Below are 17,935 nucleotides of genomic sequence, written 5' to 3' on the forward strand. Positions count from 1 at the left end.
GGCAGGTGCGCCGTGTAGGGGACACCACATGGCGCATATTGCACTTGGTATGCACCAAAGGATAACATGAATGGTCCTTTAAGTGCTCCACTTGAGCTCAGTATTGTGTCCTTTCGATGAAAACCTTTCATGAACATATTGCAAAGGAGAAATACTTTAGGTGCAAGTTAATTTGACGGTTGTATCGTAGTCCTCTCAATCTCAGCGAAGGTGAGCACTCCCGAAATGTTGCTTTCGGTGCGAAAAATACCTCCTTTTTCATGAGTGTGACATTGGACATGTACATAAAAGCTTTCTGTTATAAACAAACAAAAAACGCATTTTATGATTTCAAAGGCGTCAATTTGCTGGAGCTGTCAGGACCGACATTGACAAGAAATCATTGGCCATTTTCAAGGCCATTGGTATCGTACAAAAGGACGGCTGGACACACATTACCCAGGGAGAGACGCATCACCCTTTTCCATTGAAGGTCATGTGCTCAAAAATGAAAGCATGCGTGCGTATTCTATGCGGCGGGGTAGTACATCGGTGATGTCGTGGATAACGACTCAGGGTCGTTTCTCAGGTACGGCTCACGCCCCCTTACAAACCCGCAATTATACCAGCGTAGTTGAAGTACGGTCAAACTGTATCTACGGGCAACATGGCATTGGAAAGCTTGAATCCAGAATGAGGTTTGCAAAACGATTGAAGAAACCAATTATGACGGTATTATCGAGTGAAAAGGTGGAAAGTTTGAGTACCCATTGTTGCATTTCTGTGTACAACCTTTGGTACATTCCTTACAAGCAAATAGTTACATTTTGTGATCAAAATAATAACTTTGACCTTGGATAAATGCTTTTGGAATTTAAGACGAGAACGTCAATTCAGGAAAGCGTAAAACGCTTGCAACATTCAGGGCCATACTGTCCCAGAGGGAAGTATTTTTAAATTAACCTCTTGCCTTTCAATACGTCAATGAAATATTTCAACAAATTCTGTAAACGACGAGAAATCCTATCACAGTAACATTTCCTAAACGTTTCAACAACGCATAAACAGTGTGCATTATACAATCAGCTGGTCTGTTACTCACGTTTGTTCAAGTTAATTGATGGTGACTTGAGACAAGATCACCACAGTGCAATTCTTCAGGAACGAGTGGCTTTCAATAATGCTTGAGAGATTTTTGTGCACATGGTGTAAGTTTTTTGTTAAAACGTTTAAATGAAAATTCTAAGAAACCACTCAATTATCACTATGCAGTTCTTGTGAACTGTGTTAACCGGTTAACCCAATTAGAATTCATAATAGGGAAAATAAAATGTGTTGTAAACCCTCCTCCACCGGACGCAGTAGAATAATGAAGTGAACAAACGTGCCAATTTGTTTTTGCTTTGGCTTACAGGTATGTTGGAGAGCAAGTTTGAGACATGTTGTAGTGCAATGCGTGTTATTCTCCCTGCACTCATTTGTCTGCGATTGGTTTCCATGTAATTTTCAGATTTGAAGAAATAACTTGGCTTCATTGGACCAAAGGTTACTCGAAGCAGTTAAGCAACTTTACAGTATTACAAAATGGAAGTTATTTCTCTGCAGTTGCCCATTCTAAAACAGTGTGCTGTGATTATTTTGTTACCGATTGGCTTATTTTCCACGCGGCTTATTTCCACGCAAATGCATTTTCTGCGTTAAACATGCATTTATTCAACAAAATATAAATGACATTAGTATTATTCAGAGGATACGTTTTTTTTCGAAGGACTTAGATTTGTTGTCCCATTGTTATTCCAAATAACATAAATTCGAATTTCCACTTTTTCCAGTAAAAAGGTGACAAACTTGGTGAAGTGGCCTTTTTATGCAGTTGAGATCATTATAGTAACAGATAAGTATTGTGGACTCTGTGCATGTTTTACGAGCGCAAGTTTGCAGTAGATACCTATCTCAATGGACAACCATTAACTCAAAGTTATTCACTTCAGATGCTGTCATTTGAAACATTCTACGCCTCTCTGACCAAGTTAGAATGAACCCAATCTCTTTATATCTTGAGGCGGAGCACTGAGGCTGATGTGATTGCATGTATCCCTGGTTTTCATCTACCGCGAAGCTCATGGTCCATCTTAAACCGCATCCACACAAACCATGGCGGATACCTGATGCACAAATGCAGGGCGTTGAGCGTTATTTTATTGTATGCATGGGTTTTCTCCGGACACGTTTCCTTCCACATTCCAAACATCCATGAATGAAGAGGCCAAACATCCCTCCTTTAAATGGTATAAAGCCGTATCAATAGCCGCGAACCCAACGCATGATGCCCTAATGGTTCAGAACCTCAAGACTTTAACAATTACACCCCCATGGTGCCCAGCGTTACCCTCTGGGCTTTGTAGACATTACACGTTGACATACAAATATTAATTCTAAATATTGATTTGAAGCTTTCGTGACTGCAGGGATTCATATTCTTGGTTCTTTCGGTAAAGTCACGTAGAAGGGAAACAAAATAAAAATATACAATAAAATTCTCACGTTTCGACTGCAACACAAGCAATCATCATCAGGTGTGAAAAACACGGCAAGAAAATTTGAAAAAAATATTGCTGTTTTTCACACCTGATGATTGCTTGTTGCAGTCGAAACTTGAGAATGTTTTCTATTTTTATTGTTTCCCTTCTACGTGACTTTACCGAAAGAACCAAGAATATAATATTAATTCTACCCGAACTCTTGAGCCCCCAGCATTAAACGAAGCTTCTATCAGGTGATTAACTTGGGACTTATTCTGCAGTACGTGATCCAAATCAAGGAAAGGTTACGTTTTGCCTCCCACAAAGTAACTGTGCATTTTACTGCATTACTTTTATGCACACCCAGTGGAAATGAGTTTGAAGGTTGGAAAGTCAATAAGGTAGATTTCTACATTGGAAGACTCCAGAGGCTGCGCTCATACCAAGGCTGATCGCACTTGTATGCTGCATATCAACATCTAAACCACATGTAAAAATGCATTTCGTTGCCAGTGTTTGCCCAAAAAACAAAGAAATCTGGGCATTAAGTATTGAACTTTTCGGTAGCTTAAAAGCGATTGGTTGGGGTTTTTTTTTACAAAACTGTTTGCCCAACCCAAACCACCCTGCCCCCTACACTTAATTTCTGGTCCACGCGTCAATTCGGAAAATGTATGTGAATCGTGCTCTGCAGACTTTAACAGGAGTTCAGAATCCATTTAAGGGGCCAATTCATAATTACAATAGTAACCAATTTCCCAAGCGCAATACTTATTTGCATGTCACTTGTCAAACTAATATGCTTTCTGGAGCTGGAATGTGGCCAAATGGTAACCAGTCTTGGACCATTAAATCATGATACTTGGATAACCAGGTTGTCAGTGGCCGAAAGTCAAGATTTGAACCAACCCATTGTCTGTGGTGCCAGCTAAGTGCTAGCCTCTTTATCCACGTCAAAAACATTGGTGTCAAAGTAGTCATAGCCAGTGCTATAGCTTACAACCACTGTAAAAACTACTGCTTAGTGTCCTCTCAGAGAACACGTAGCAATGGTCTTTCATTTACTGGAAGCCCATTCAAAGTTATTTTGTAAAATATTTATTTTAAGAAACCAATACATGAACTTGGTGTGACTGATTGTTAACATTTCTCGAAAATTTACACATTGCAAACTAATTCTCTGAAGGACAAGACTAAACTTCCAAAAAAACATCATACAATTATTTAAGGCAGTTAACCACTACTGTAAAAATTAAATAAAACCATACTCATTTAAGGAAATGTAACATTACTTTTCAGAAAAATGACAAGAGTTTCTCAAACTTTAGTTCTACCTCCAAAAAGTAACATTTTAAACAATTGAACTTTTCCTCCATTCAAATAGAAGCATGTTTAATTAATCCGCACTATTCTGAAATTTGGAGTACACTCCGAGACTGGGGGGGGGCTAAAAACAATTAATTGGCAGGATGAATGCAGCAACATCACACATTTGCAGTTTCTCATGCCCTCTCTGCGCACGTTGATTCATTCGCTGTCAAATTTGACAGAGTTGACGGCAGTCATGTTGATTTGCCCTCCCCTATAGCTGCCTCGTTTCTTCTTTGTCTTCTCGTGTTTAAAGGACTTGCCCTTGGTCACTTTTAGGTCATGAAATGCCTTCTCACCCCAGTCACCCTTAGCACCGGCCTGAATTCACAAGGGCAAAATAAAACAATCAATTAGGTTGAAGGTCCCATGTTATACCCACACTGCATGCCCAACGCTGGTAGTACACAAGTTCTTGTTAATGTGCACTGGGATAGTTGACAAGTTTATTTTGTTTAACCAGGTGAGAACGAGAGACAATGGTAGTCTCATTTGCAAAGGTTAGCTGGGGCATTAGTATGCCAATAGGGGATTGATTGCTATATATATTAGTAATTTAAGTAATTTGTGGAAAATTTTCGAATTTAGAAAATGTTGTACCAAGACAACAACACAATGGCTTAACTCTTCTGAATAACGTCAGGGGATCCTCTGTCCCATCTGACAGATGGTGGGCAAAGAACGACCACTCGGTCGTGGATGCACTAACAGTCAAGTTGACCTGAGCAATTAAGACATTTGAATGGCTATACTTTTACGAAACATTGTTTAGTTTAAACTGGCACTATACGAAATAGCTAGCTGGGTGTGCTGTACAATGAAAAAAAAAATGCGAGCCATTATAACGTGGGCAAGAGCAGTGGCACAGTGGCAATGTGCCTAGAACCCAGCGACCCAGTCGCAGCTAACATCGGTGGCGAGTGATACCTGAAACGGTCCTCGTCAAGTTTCACTGACCAGTGTGGTTGGGTATAGTCAACAACCACCACCTCCACAGACACAGAAGTAGGCAAAGCGGTGAAAACTATTAAAGGAGTAGAATATGATTGGTAAAAGAGATTTGTAAATGACTGGGAAATGACTTTAATGGGCAGGTTTGTACAAGGTGCGGACCTTCGCGTCAAACGAGTTGTTGCTGAGACGTGGGTCAATCTCCACGTCGTCGTCATTCACGCGCCTGAACGGAGTGTTGCCATTGGCCTTCTGCCGCACACACCACCAAAGCAAAACGCATGTCAGCCGATTGGCGAATAAAACTCAACATTTACACATGCGAAACCGACAACTGACAAATGACTGCTCTGCTACTTAGCGTGCGCACAGGTCAAGAGCCATTGAAGCAGGGGCTAAACAGAAAGCGATCGATGCAAGGAAAGGCTTAAAGGTCCCCCCCCCCCCCGGCTACGATTGTGCACGTCATCTAGGCATGCTACGGTACATTGTGCGATATAAGATCCAAGATATTCGTATCGTTTCCTTTTCAAAATATCGCTACATTGCGATTTTTGCTCATTTTACTTCTCTGTATTCTTTCCGACGGGAGTATTTACAAAATGACAAAACTCAATCATGAAAGTTGTATGTATATAAATAGATATTCATTATATTAGTAATTTGCTAAATGTTTTCTGGAGTAGCTGAAAGCATGGTGATCATAAGTCCCAATTTCAGTCGATCTAATTATTTATTTATTGTGTGACTGACAGCATGTGCATTTTTTAAGCATTATAGGTTGTAAACTAGCAATGGTTAGAATATTATTGGCAGGCTGGTTGAGTGAACTGCAATTTAATTACATAAGTAATCTTAAACGATACCAATAATGCAAAACAACCAAGTTCTGGAAAACTGAAATCGCAATATCGACATGGTGAACTTTGATTTCGTATCATGTTGTGAAACAACCGATTTCACGGCAATTTCTAGCTAGCAGCAGCCACCGATCAGACGCCCATTCTTCCGTCTGACTGCTGTGGGCCCCCAGGTGAAAGTTACCCAGTCGTGTTTCTCAATCTCCAAAGGCCAAACAATCAAGCAGCTATGGACAAGTAATGAGTCGACACCTTTTTCGAAGCCTTGGGGACGGTCTGTGGTGTCTTCAGCTTCTCCTTTTTTAATGGGGTAGACATCGCATCCAAATTCTTTTCATTTGCGTCTTCTGAAGCAGAGATGCTCTTTCGTTTCCTTTTTCCATTCACACTCCCTGCACATTTGACAGGGGACATTCACTTGTTCTCAACCACGGAAGCTTGAAACGAAACACCCTTTAAAGAATCTGTCGAGGCAAGGCTATGCGAATGATTTTGTAAGTGGTAAATTTTATTTGGTGAATAACACATGAAGGACATTACTTAGCGGTACAACTCGGCTTTTGATCAGATGACCATTCTACCATCAAGTTCTATAACCTTAACAGCAGTTTTGGCAATCCAACAAACTCAACTGTTAGTACTGCCACTATGCCCCCGTGTCTGTCACCCAACATCACGAACCCGCACAAACCAGCATGGTTTCAGGATGATGAAATAACCCACACAAACAACAGTCTGGGGGAGGGCTCATGCAGCAGTGGATTCAAACAATCGGCTACACATGTACAGCTAAGGTGACATTTTTAATGCCGTGTCTTGGAGGAACTGCTGCCCTTTTCCTTACCCGACAAAGTGTTGGCAGTATCTGCCACGACTGGCTTGGGAGTTGCCGCAGCCTTCGTTTTGTCGTCTTCATCCTCCGACTGGTAAAACAGTTTTAAAATTGTTACTCATTCTAAACCACACAAATAAGTCTCCTTAACTGATAATTCTCAGGTACGTATATGCAAAGTATTGGTTTAAAAAAAAAGTATACCTTTAAAAAAAGCTAAGGATTCAAGCCTGTTAACCGAAGGAGTCAACACAAAGCTGCTTCACCATTCTTTAATTCTGATAGTTCAAACAATAACTGAAGTTCAGTAATTTCATTTGACAGCTGTCGGCTTAATTTCATAACGCTCAAATAATTAAGGTGTTGTCATACACAGTTGTCTACAGATTTTGAGGGCTATGTATGACGACCATTGAACTTTTTATTTTTGGAAAAGACTAAGAGCTTTTGTGCACAAGGCAGTTGTCATGGCACAGCCGGTCCTACATGTTCTCCAACCTTGCCGCCACTCACCGAAGAGGAGCTGTCAGAGCTGCTGCCATCCGCCTTGGCGGTCTTGCTGGCTGGAGACTTCCCATTTGGCTTCGTCGCCACAACAGGGGCACCACCCTTTACGGCCGCCTTGCTATTTGCGGGACTTTTGTCCTCGCTGCTTGAGCTGTCGGACTCCGAGCTGCTGTCTGCTGATTTTTTTGCTGCAGCAGGTGCATCCTTTTGCTGTGCCGGTGCTGCCTTCGCTTGCGGTGTAATGGTGGTAGTTTTGGCAGCCTTATCTTCTTCCTCGCTGCTCGAGCTGTCTGAATCTGAGCTGCTCTCTTGCTTCTTGGCAGGAGCCACGTTGGGCTTTGCCGGGGTGGCCTGGGCCGGAACCGATTTATTTATGGAAGGTTTTACCCCTTTCTTCGATTCATTTTCGTCTTCGTCACTGTCAGAGCTGTCGGAATCTGAGCTGCTTTCTTTCTTCTCAGCCACTGGCTTCTTTGCTGTGGCCGGTGATTTGGCTGGCTTTGTTGCAGAAGCGGAGATAGATTTTTCTGTGGGAGGAGTGACTTTCTTGGGCCCCGCCTCATCATCAGAACTATCTGAATCGGAACTGCTGTCTTTCTTAGCAGCTGCAGGAGTCTGCATAGCATTCTTTTTTGGAGTTTTTTTCTCCACTACAGAGTTATCAGCTGGCATTGTTGCAGCTTTTATTTTGGTCTTCTTTTCACTGCTTGAACTCAACTTGCCTTTCTTTGCAGGAGTCTTCGCAGACTTTGCAGTCTTTTTCACGGGCGCTTTTTTTGCTGCCTTTGATCCTGGTGTAGTTGTCTTCTTTGGCTCCTCGTCATTGTCAGAACTGTCGTCGGAATCAGAGCTGCTCTCTTTCTTGGCTGCTGGGTTTTTCGCTGCAGGTGGTGTCTTCGATACTGCTGGTGTCTTCGATACTGCTGGTGTCTTTGTTGCTTTTGAAGGAGTGTTTTTCTCCGCTACCGCTTTTGTTGCTGGAGTGGCCGGTTTCTTTGGCTCCTCGTCACTGTCGGAGCTATCATCGGAATCAGAGCTGCTCTCTTTCTTGGCTGCTGGGTTTTTCGCTGCAGGTGGTGTCTTCGATACTGCTGGTGTCTTCGATACTGCTGGTGTCTTTGCTGCTTTTGAAGGAGTGTTTTTCTCCGCTACCGCTTTTGTTGCTGGAGTGGCCGGTTTCTTTGGCTCCTCGTCACTGTCGGAGCTATCATCGGAATCAGAGCTGCTCTCTTTCTTGGCTGCTGGGTTTTTCGCTGCAGGTGGTGTCTTCGATACTGCTGGTGTCTTCGATACTGCTGGTGTCTTTGCTGCTTTTGAAGGAGTGTTTTTCTCCGCTACCGCTTTTGTTGCTGGAGCGGCTGGTTTCTTTGGCTCCTCGTCACTGTCGGAGCTATCGTCGGAATCAGAGCTGCTCTCTTTCTTGGCTGCTGGGTTTTTCGCTGCAGGTGGTGTCTTCGATACTGCTGGCGTCTTCGATACTGCTGGTGTCTTTGCTGCTTTAGAAGGCGTGTTTTTTCCCGCTACCGCTTTTGTTGCTGGAGTGGCCGGTTTCTTTGGCTCCTCGTCACTGTCGGAGCTATCGTCGGAATCAGAGCTGCTCTCTTTCTTGGCTGCTGCCAATTTTTCTTTAGGTGCGGTCTTTGCTGCAGCTGGAGTTTTTGCTGCTGGTTTTTTCACCGTCGGTGTTGCGGCAGGGGTTGCAGTCTTTTTTTTCGGCTCCTCATCACTACTGGAGCTATCAGAAGAATCGCTGCTGCTGGCTTTTACTGCACCGGCAGGGCCCACTACCTCCACCTTTGCTGGGGGAGGTTTTGGGGTGGTAACAGCTGCAGGTTTTTTGGCCTCATCTTCTTCTTCACTGCTGGAGCTGTCCGAACTACTGCTCTGGGGTTTTGTCTTCAGTGGCGTTTTTTTGTTTTCATTCGATGCTTTTGATGCTGGAGTTGCTGCAGCTTTTTTCTTCTGAGGCTTAGCAGCCACATCTTTTTTTTCAGGGCATTTTGCTTTAGCTGGGGTTTTCTTTGCTTTCTTGGTCACCTTTTTGACCGTATTCTTTTTTTTATCGGGCTCGTCGCTCTCTTCGTCAGAGCTCGAATCGCTCTTCGCCGCCTTCGCCGGAGTCACTTTCACTGCTGCCGCGGCCGGTGCCACGCCAGCTGTGGGAGATTTCTTTTTCTTTTCATCATCGGAGCTGCTAGAGTCTAAAAATGAAAATATACCACGTAATGCACTGCTGCCATTGAGGTTAATCATTCCATACTTGCATCGAATAAAATAATCAACAGTTTACATGAGTAAATATAAAGTACATTTGAAGCAAATGCACACGGTGCAAACATAAGCGTGTCCGCTTAAATGTAAAGTATATTATTAAACTTATGCTGAATTCCAAAATATATTAAACCCTGATTTATAACATATGAGCACATTGAGACAGTGGCCTTTGCAAAGCAGGCATCGACAAACCAATTGGCACACCTTGCATAACAAGTATTGCTTAAAAATTACAGAAAAGCAATATAGATTTCACATTTCTGAATGTCGAATATATATAGTAATTCTAAATTTAACTCACCGAGTTTGTTAGTACATAAGCAACCTTTTATTGTGATGAAACATCACTTTTGTCAATAACACTGCCATAAAAGGAAAAACATATAGTCGGTGTTTTGGGGAAATTACTCTCTTCATAGCACACAAAGCCGTGGAGAAAGTGGATAATTAGATTCCAAGACTGCACTATACATTATTGGGCCCGATCCAAACTATATTTACAAAAAATCTTCATGAACAATTTTTTAATTGCCATATGAAACATTACCTATGATTGGATAGAGTAATCGATAAACGCTTAAAATAATGACAAAGTATACATGTGTAAAAAAAGTACTGGACATTTACAAAATGTTCCTAACACATTGCATTTTGGGGTAACCCTGTTGCAGTGTGGTCAATAAAACAAGCATAACGATAATCCACGTGATGACTAATGGGGCTATTATTTCAATTACATTAAAGAGGATCTCAGGAAACGTATTTCTTGTTGGGAAAGGTTATCAAGATGTTTTCGACTAAGTGTACATTCAGAATACAAGGCACAAATAATGAAGATTTTTTTTCTCTCAAATCAAGAACAATTTTTGTCCAAATAGACCCATCTTTCATTCCAAGATTGAAAGCAATTCACTGCAAGAACTGTTGACAACAAAAACATATCATACAAAGAGGTTTTGAGAAAAAAAATGCTGGAGATAAAATTACAAGGCACTTACCAGAGTCACTATCTGAACTGGACGAAGAGGCCTTTCCCTTGGCAGAAGAGGCGGGGGGTGGTGGTGCCTTGGAAGCCGGAGTTGCACTCGAAGACTTGTTCAATACAGAGGGAGGAGGCACTGCGCTATAGGCTCCTGCGTCAAATTCGAAAAACAATAAACACAGGATTGTGGTAAAAGACAACCTAGTTTTTCAAATAAATAAGCCGATTCTCCCCCGTCCTTATGCGGCATATGAAAGCCTTGCTCTAACAGCACATACACAATTTGTTTCTCACCCAAACATGGGGAGGCAATCCATCTCTTGTTTCGGCATGAACCAAGAGTGAAAATTGGACTACACACAGCTTGTACATATATATCAAGAGGGGAGCCCAATAGCCTACTTATTGCTATCCCAGGAAATGTTGCCTCCGACCACCCAAGAAAGCCACGTTTTAAAGACAATAACAATACATATAAACCAATCACTTCAAAAATTACCACAGATTAGCAATAATGGCCCAATATGTATTGAGGGCACAATTGGCAACACTTTACACCAATTAAAAAAATGAAACTATTGTTGCTATTGGATCCAAATTCTATAAATTGTCAAATAAGCATACATTTGTGAAATGTAGTGTCATGCTGTGGAGCAGTGCAGTAATTGTGTGGATGTTAAATATGCAAAGCTATAGGTTGAACTTTGCACGCTCATGTGCATTGGTATTGGTTTTCAAACACACCTAAGAAAATTGCCTCAAATTGGACTTCATTTACAGCTTGTTTTAAGTGATTAAAAAAATCAAACCATTCATGTGGATGTGGCAAATAATTCCATAGGACCACTACTCTACAAACTTGAGCAATCATTTTATTGCCGTTAACCTAACATCACATATGTCTCCACAGCTACAACTGTTTTCACAGACAAAACCCATCAAAAGAGCCAATTCGCTCCTGAAGTGCTGTTTTGGTGTCCATTATGTAGGACTGCACAAAGCAAAGATCCCCTGTGCGGCCTTGAGAATGTTGGGGCACATTGCTTGCCGTTAACGAGCATCTACGAAGGTTGGCATGGCGCACAAGGAGGGCCCCCCAGAATTGATATTTACAAATCGCACTGTGCACACATGTCAGGCAGGCTGCGTCGACCAAGGAGAGGCCCAGGATTGGTTCAGATATTCACCCCCAAATTTTTCCCAGCGTGCCAGCAGCCACAACACTACCGTTTCCCTCACACGCCACCACACCACTATGCCAACACTGACATCCGTGTACACATGCACACACCAGATTTTGCTTGTTTCTTTGCTGCTGGCTTCTCGTCTTCAGAGTCGTCCGAACTGTCGCTGCTTGAAACGTCTTTCTGCTTTGGCGCGCCGTTACCTTTGACAGGTGCTGCCTCTTTCTTAACAGGCACACCATTGCTCGGTTTTCCATCTATCGAACAGAGAAATGGTTGCATTTCATAAGAATAATGCTCTACACTCAAACTTCGCCCATCGCAAGTCTAATCACAGAATTGACCAAATTTACGGAGGTATAGTTCGCCTATTGCACCCCTGTGGCTCGACTATTGAAAGCGAAATCCTTGTACACATTGTCAAGAAGTACTGTACTCTGACTGAAATCTGCTCGCGATGATGCTGCCTTGGAAGCATACACGCTATCATCATCCATGCTAAGGAAATGTTTTTAGTTTTTTTTAAGCTGCACAATATTTACTGTACATGTCATTACCGTTACCGTTATTTCCAGGTTGACTTTTATGTATACGTGTACAGTAATGTATACGACATATTTCTATTAAGAACGTAACCCCCGCGATAGGCAAGGTTTTGGTGTATTGTCTACTGGGGTGTGTGTAACCAGAGCAAAATGTGTGCATTGTGTAGGCAACAAAAGTGACATTTGTACAACTTAAATACAAAATAAAACTGCAAGCCGGTGCATAAGACTTACAAGTCAGTAAAATAATATCATTCAAGCACAATTATAAAATAAACCTATTAGAATAGGCTTTGACAAAAAACAGCATTTTATGACTACCAGATCTCGTAAATGTTTTCTTCAAACAATAGGCTGGGGTTAAAAAGCAATCGCTTCAATAATAAATATATATAAACACCCAGGTCTGTCATTCTGTCACTCTGTCATTGTGATTAACGCGGTACGGATTGGTTGAAGTGCGTCACGTGACCGCAAGCAAGCAGCCAACCAGAGATGCGCCCTCACAAACATGTACGCCCCCCAGGTGATATTGTGCCGTAATAAGGCGCTGTGGGCAGCTGATCTGCCACCATGCTCACGGGCCGACAGGGGTGGGGGCTGAGGGGGACCCCCCCCAACACTTCCTAAGACCCCTTAAGCTAACACCTTGCAAATAATCCTAACAGTTCTTTCAGTGATTAATAAGTGATAGCTCTTAGAAGTGAATGTAAATATCACAACTAAAGTTTAAATAGAATTTTCATTCATTCACATTCAAGTTACATCGCGGGATCGTCAAAAAAGGTATGTAGAGTGAAAGTTTTAAGTGAACCGCGTAAAGCCGCTCTTATTCGACTTATTAAAAGTCCTCAAGTACAGCAAAGCCGTTCGTGTTCTTTTTACAGTACTCTACAATAATACTTTTGATGGTAAAAAACACGTGGACTACACACATCTATTACATATGGACATATACACACGGTTCTCATTACATTAGTTGTATAGTTTTTTTGCTCAAATCCACTGCTGGATGAAGGCCCACCGCACGCTGTGCGAGTGGATCGTAAGGATTTACTTGACCAGTCTGTTTGGGGCCGCTGCAGGCTGTGGTTGTTGGGGGGCGCCGTAGGCGCCATAGGCGCCCCCCAACAACCTAGTAATAGCTATATTTACCATGAGCAAAATCCACTTTAGTTGCCAATCAAAGAAACCTAGTTCTTGTCTGAGACAGCAACACCACTCCATATAAATTGCACACGTTTTCCCCTGAAGAATATGTTGGTCTCCACAAATCTGTCAACAGGAAGATCTTAAGACTAGTCTGTCGCCAGACTGCAAGGGCATATTTTTGGGTTGTCTATTATGCATCAGCTGCGGAATCTAGCTGATAGAAAGCAAAGTGTAGTGGTGGCCATGATGACATCAATCTTGTTGCCACTTTTTCCGACATACATTGGCATTCGAGGCAGATGCACGTATGTATCTTGAACTTCGTTTGCACCGTATGCAGGGAAGGACAACTAAACACAAACCAGTTCTCAGGAAATTACTAACTTGCCGGTCACCACATCCTATTACAGTCCACAAACCTTTGGCACCGCTGGCTGTCGCTGGTTTTTTATCCTCTGTGTCGGAGCTCTCAGACGAGCTGGAGGGATCGGCAGTGCGTTGCCGCTTGCTGGCGGTCGGCTGCTCCACCATGACAGACTGCGCCTTTCTCTTGCGCGACTCGGGTGACCTGCGAAAAAAGTGTGGCGTGACCGTCAGGAACAATCATTGCTGTGCCCACAGAGTACAATTTCCTTTCATGGGTAGAAACACCGCTGTCGTGATTCATTCTTAAAACACACAATAATATAGCCGTGTGCAAGGAAATACTATGATAAGACAGAAATCCAGGTTAGAAAATGCAGAGGACGAGAATCTAGTATTGAGCTTGAACAAAGCAGTGATACTGGTGAAATACCAAAAACCAGGTGGCTAGGTCCAGTGGTAAAGGATCTAAAATAGAATATGTAACAAAGCAGTAATGTTGGCGAGAAAAATTGATCAGTGGTGTTAATTTTATTGAGCCATCATCGCTCAAGTGGTGGTAGGGATAGCTTTTGCTCTTAGTGTATGGGCCTGGACAAGGGAAACTTAAGTGTAAACCCTTGTATATGGTAAAGTAAAGTTAAATGTGAGAAATCTAAAATTGTCTACATGAAGAAAACGGTACCACTAACGTCGTGCCACATTAAGTAACACCAGTTTCTGCCATGACCAATGAACTATATGTCCCTCTTGGGCAAGTTTTCCCACCTTACCGCACACAGGCCGAGTTTGACTTGGGAGCTCGTTTAATCCGACCCCCAGGACCACTCTTAGCATTGAAAATGACCCACCATGTGCTTTTAAATTTCAATAATTAAGTAAACCTTTCAGAAGGCTGAATGTATATAGTAAACCACCTTACGTCTCTGCAGTGATAAGTATAGAAGCATGAGGGGGCGGTAGACTCAGAAATCAAAGCAGCTTCCGTGATTGACCCTTTATTTTTACACACTTTTGTCACCTCGACCGATGACACTCTCATATCTAGCTTTTGCATACGCTAACCATATTATTTATGTGATTTTATCTCCAATATTTCTATTTAAAAAAATTATACTTTACATATTTATTTTGATGACATCTGCTAACTAAATTGTCTGTGGTTCACCGCTTCTGCATATTAGTCAATACACCCCCTGCTCTCATACCTGGCTTTCCTCTTCGTCACTGTAAAACACCTTTTCTCTGTAACCTGTAATTAACTAACATTAACAACTTCATATATCTTCAATCAGGTGGGGGGATACTAAAACCCACGGGCCAATTACACTTTGACAAGGCCTTTGGCCACACAAGGTCTTCCAATTTGAAACGGCATATAAACGATTATTAACCATCCATGAAAACACCTTAGCCACTGCACTTATTGGGTATTAGAGGGCTGTATTTTCCAAGTGCTAACACTGCGTTTCTAATATTATCGCACTCACGTGTCACTGCAAAACAGAAGGCATGTGTTGCCGTGTGGTCACGTGTGGCCCCACCATTAGGTATTTTGATTGAAATAGGTCGTCAGTTTTGGAAAAGGATAACTAGGTTACATTGACTGTGGAATGCGCACATGCAATCAGGACACAAAGTATGCGTGACTTACTTGACCCACACATTGTACACATCCAACAGCTTGGGACCATCAGGGTCTGGCAATTTCTGTAAAATAAAGGAAAAATAAATCACACAAGGTACTGTCATCGCATCAATATTCAAGAGCATTTTCACAACTCGAGTACATTGCAATTATAATTAATGTAATTTACTTACGGATTAAACAATTACACCTATTTGAACCAAGGTCTTATTTTTCCGCTAAAGACCCACTAAGATTGGCCCTTTAAGTCAATTTGGGCAGAAACGATTCACCCTATCAAATGTGTAGATGCCTCACCACAGTCTTATAACCGATAAAGTGTGGTAATCTTCACCGCATTTGGCATGAAATTGTTGAAACGAGGTAATGGTAATTGCGCCATAGCCATGTAACGACTGTCTGTAAAAATAAAAAATCACCGTCTGATGCCACACTGACGCGCTTGACCATAACGTTAGTATTTTTTTCTCTATCACCACGCTGCAAGCTATGCAGGGCACAGTACGGAGACTTCGCTTCTCTCGCTTTTCAGCACCCTCGCCGAAGGCGGCACACTAAGAAACATTGCACGTGCAATTACCACCGACATATGAAACGTCAACGCCACTTAAAATGTAACAATTTAACGCCAATCTCTGCGAGGGCCCAGTCACGCAGGCCTCGGCGACCACGTGTCTCCATCGCTGCGACCACCACCACCACAACCACCCTCACGCTCCCCAGCGCCCCGGGGCCCACCACTTTGGCTTTCTTCACGAACTCCTGGGCCGCCTTCACAAATTTGTTCTCCAGCAAGAAGCTGTAGATGAAGGGGAAAAGGTCGCTGGGCAGGCCGCCGCTATTGCTGCTGCTGCTACCGCTCGCCATGTCTCCGTCTCCGTGAGCAGCGTGGTGAGAGCCTCACCCACCCTCAACGTGTGGTAAATGACGTCACCTCCATAGGTGACGTCATGTTATGCAGTTCGGTACTCCGCCCCCGCCCGCCCCGCAACCCCAGCCCCACGCTCCTCGCCCCGCCCCTTGTCTCTTGATTTTCCAACCTGCTTGTCAGTTTTGATGTAGTTTCCTTATTCACCAAAGTTCCTGTACCTGACACCATCGCAATCATTGAAGACTTGGTTCATCAACGACTAAACACTGAGGTACCCCCCCTGGTGAGACACTGCTTAACCAATACATACTTCACTTGGAATGGAACTTTCTACAAACAAACTGAGGGCACCCCAATGGGCTACCCCCTATCTCCGGTTATAGCCAACATTTTCATGGAGAAATTTGAGACTGACGCCATCCAGACTGCCACTCTGCGCCCAACCTTATGGAAGAGGCACGTGGATGACACTTTTGCATCTGGCCACATGGCCGGCCTGCTCTAGACCAATTCTTCGACCACATCAATTCCATGCACCCAGCCATCAGATTTACCATGGAAGTCGAAAAAGATGGCAAACTACCTTTTTTGGATGTCCTAATAAAAAAGAGACCTGATGGTTCAATGAGCCACTCTGTCTACAGGAAAGCTACCCATACGGATGCTTATCTGAAACCGGATTCCCACCACCATCCATCACAGAAGAATTATCTCATCAAGACTCTGCACCATAGAGCCCAATGCATATCCGACCAGGAACACATAGGCAGTGAACTCAAGCACGTACACCAAGCTCTTAAGGCTAATGGTTACTCCGACTATACAATCCGTCTGTCCAATGTAGCAGCTGCCACATATTTACCAGCGAAACGTCGTACTCAAACTGTAAATGTGGATTCACTCTTCAACACACCGGTGGGCTAAAGTAGTGAATTATTTGTCTTTTGTCAACGTGACACTTTTTTTTGCTGATTGGCCGTGTCGGGTGGTGGAGAGTTACGACACATTTATAAATAAACGCGATCTAACCCAAAAACCTTTATTATGGATCAGCTAGTTGCTCTTAAACCAGTCCTGAATATTCTTAGTTTTTTCGGTAAAGTCACGTTGAAGAGAAACAACAAAATAATAAAATATATATAAAACAATAAAAAAAATTCTCACGACGTTTCGACCATAACTCAAAAAAAATATATGCAAACCAACACACCTGAAGATGACCGTTTGAGTTATGGTCGAAACGTCGTGAGAATCTTTTTATTGTTTCATATATATTTTATTATTTTGTTGTTTCTCTTCAACGTGACTTTACCGAAAAAACTAAGAATATGAATTACTGCAGTCACGAAAGCTTTAAATCAAAATTCAGTCCTGAATACTTCCAAAACCAAGCTGCTATGCTTCTCACCAGGACTAAAGCAGGAAGTTATTTTTCCCCAATTACATTCCTTAAATAATTATCAAATAGAGCAAGTCAAGATCTATAAGTATCTTGGGATCATCCTGGATTCAAAACTGAATTTTGAAGATCACATTGATTATATTGGTAAAAAGACAAAAATAAAAATTGGTTTTCTGTATCGACACAAGCACTGCTTCCCCCCAATATTCCGTTTGGAATTGATAAAAGCTACCCTACTGCCTCTACTTGACTACTGTGACATCGTGTATAAATCAGCCCCTAGTACTCTGCTGAAGAAGCTTGATTCCATCTTCTTTGGTTCTTTCGGTAAAGTCACGTAGAATGAGAATAAAATAATAAAATAAAATAAATAATAAAATTCTCACGACGTTTCGGCCACAACACAAGTGGCCTTCTTCAGCTCTGTCGTCCCAACAGGTTTGTTCCTTTCACCTGAAGAAGGCCACTTGTGTTGTGGCCGAAACGTCGTGAGAA

The 17,935-nt window shown here is 42.5% G+C and overlaps 1 protein-coding gene across 1 annotated transcript; it reads right to left on the minus strand.

The window, feature by feature from the left end:
- Window positions 1-3,583: 3,583 nt before the first annotated feature.
- Window positions 3,584-16,099, minus strand: LOC116940192 (uncharacterized). Its single transcript, XM_032949587.2, has 10 exons — window positions 15,906-16,099; window positions 15,174-15,229; window positions 13,576-13,724; window positions 11,567-11,716; window positions 10,292-10,426; window positions 7,026-9,220; window positions 6,525-6,603; window positions 5,933-6,072; window positions 4,983-5,072; window positions 3,584-4,190 (listed from the first exon to the last, which is right to left on the minus strand). Exons 1-10 carry the CDS (start codon window positions 16,032-16,034, stop codon window positions 4,029-4,031), a joined length of 3,285 nt encoding a protein of 1,094 aa, XP_032805478.2. The 5' UTR covers window positions 16,035-16,099; the 3' UTR covers window positions 3,584-4,028.
- Between the last annotated feature and the right edge of the window lie 1,836 nt (window positions 16,100-17,935).

Source organism: Petromyzon marinus, chromosome 8 (assembly GCF_048934315.1).
Source record: "Petromyzon marinus isolate PM22_M1 ecotype Great Lakes invasive population chromosome 8, UKy_Petmar_22M1.pri1.0, whole genome shotgun sequence".
NCBI classification, from domain to species: Eukaryota; Metazoa; Chordata; class Hyperoartia; order Petromyzontiformes; family Petromyzontidae; genus Petromyzon; species Petromyzon marinus.

Coding starts and splice junctions, on each gene's coding strand:
- LOC116940192 (XM_032949587.2), bottom strand. CDS start 16,034: ATGGCGAGCGGTAGCAGCAGCAGCAATAGCGGCGGCCTGCCCAGCGAC. Junction 9,221..10,291: donor CAGTTCAGATAGTGACTCTG/GTAAGTGCCTTG, acceptor TTTCATTTTTAG/ACTCTAGCAGCTCCGATGAT. Junction 5,073..5,932: donor TCCCCAAGGCTTCGAAAAAG/GTGTCGACTCAT, acceptor TGTGTGCGGCAG/AAGGCCAATGGCAACACTCC.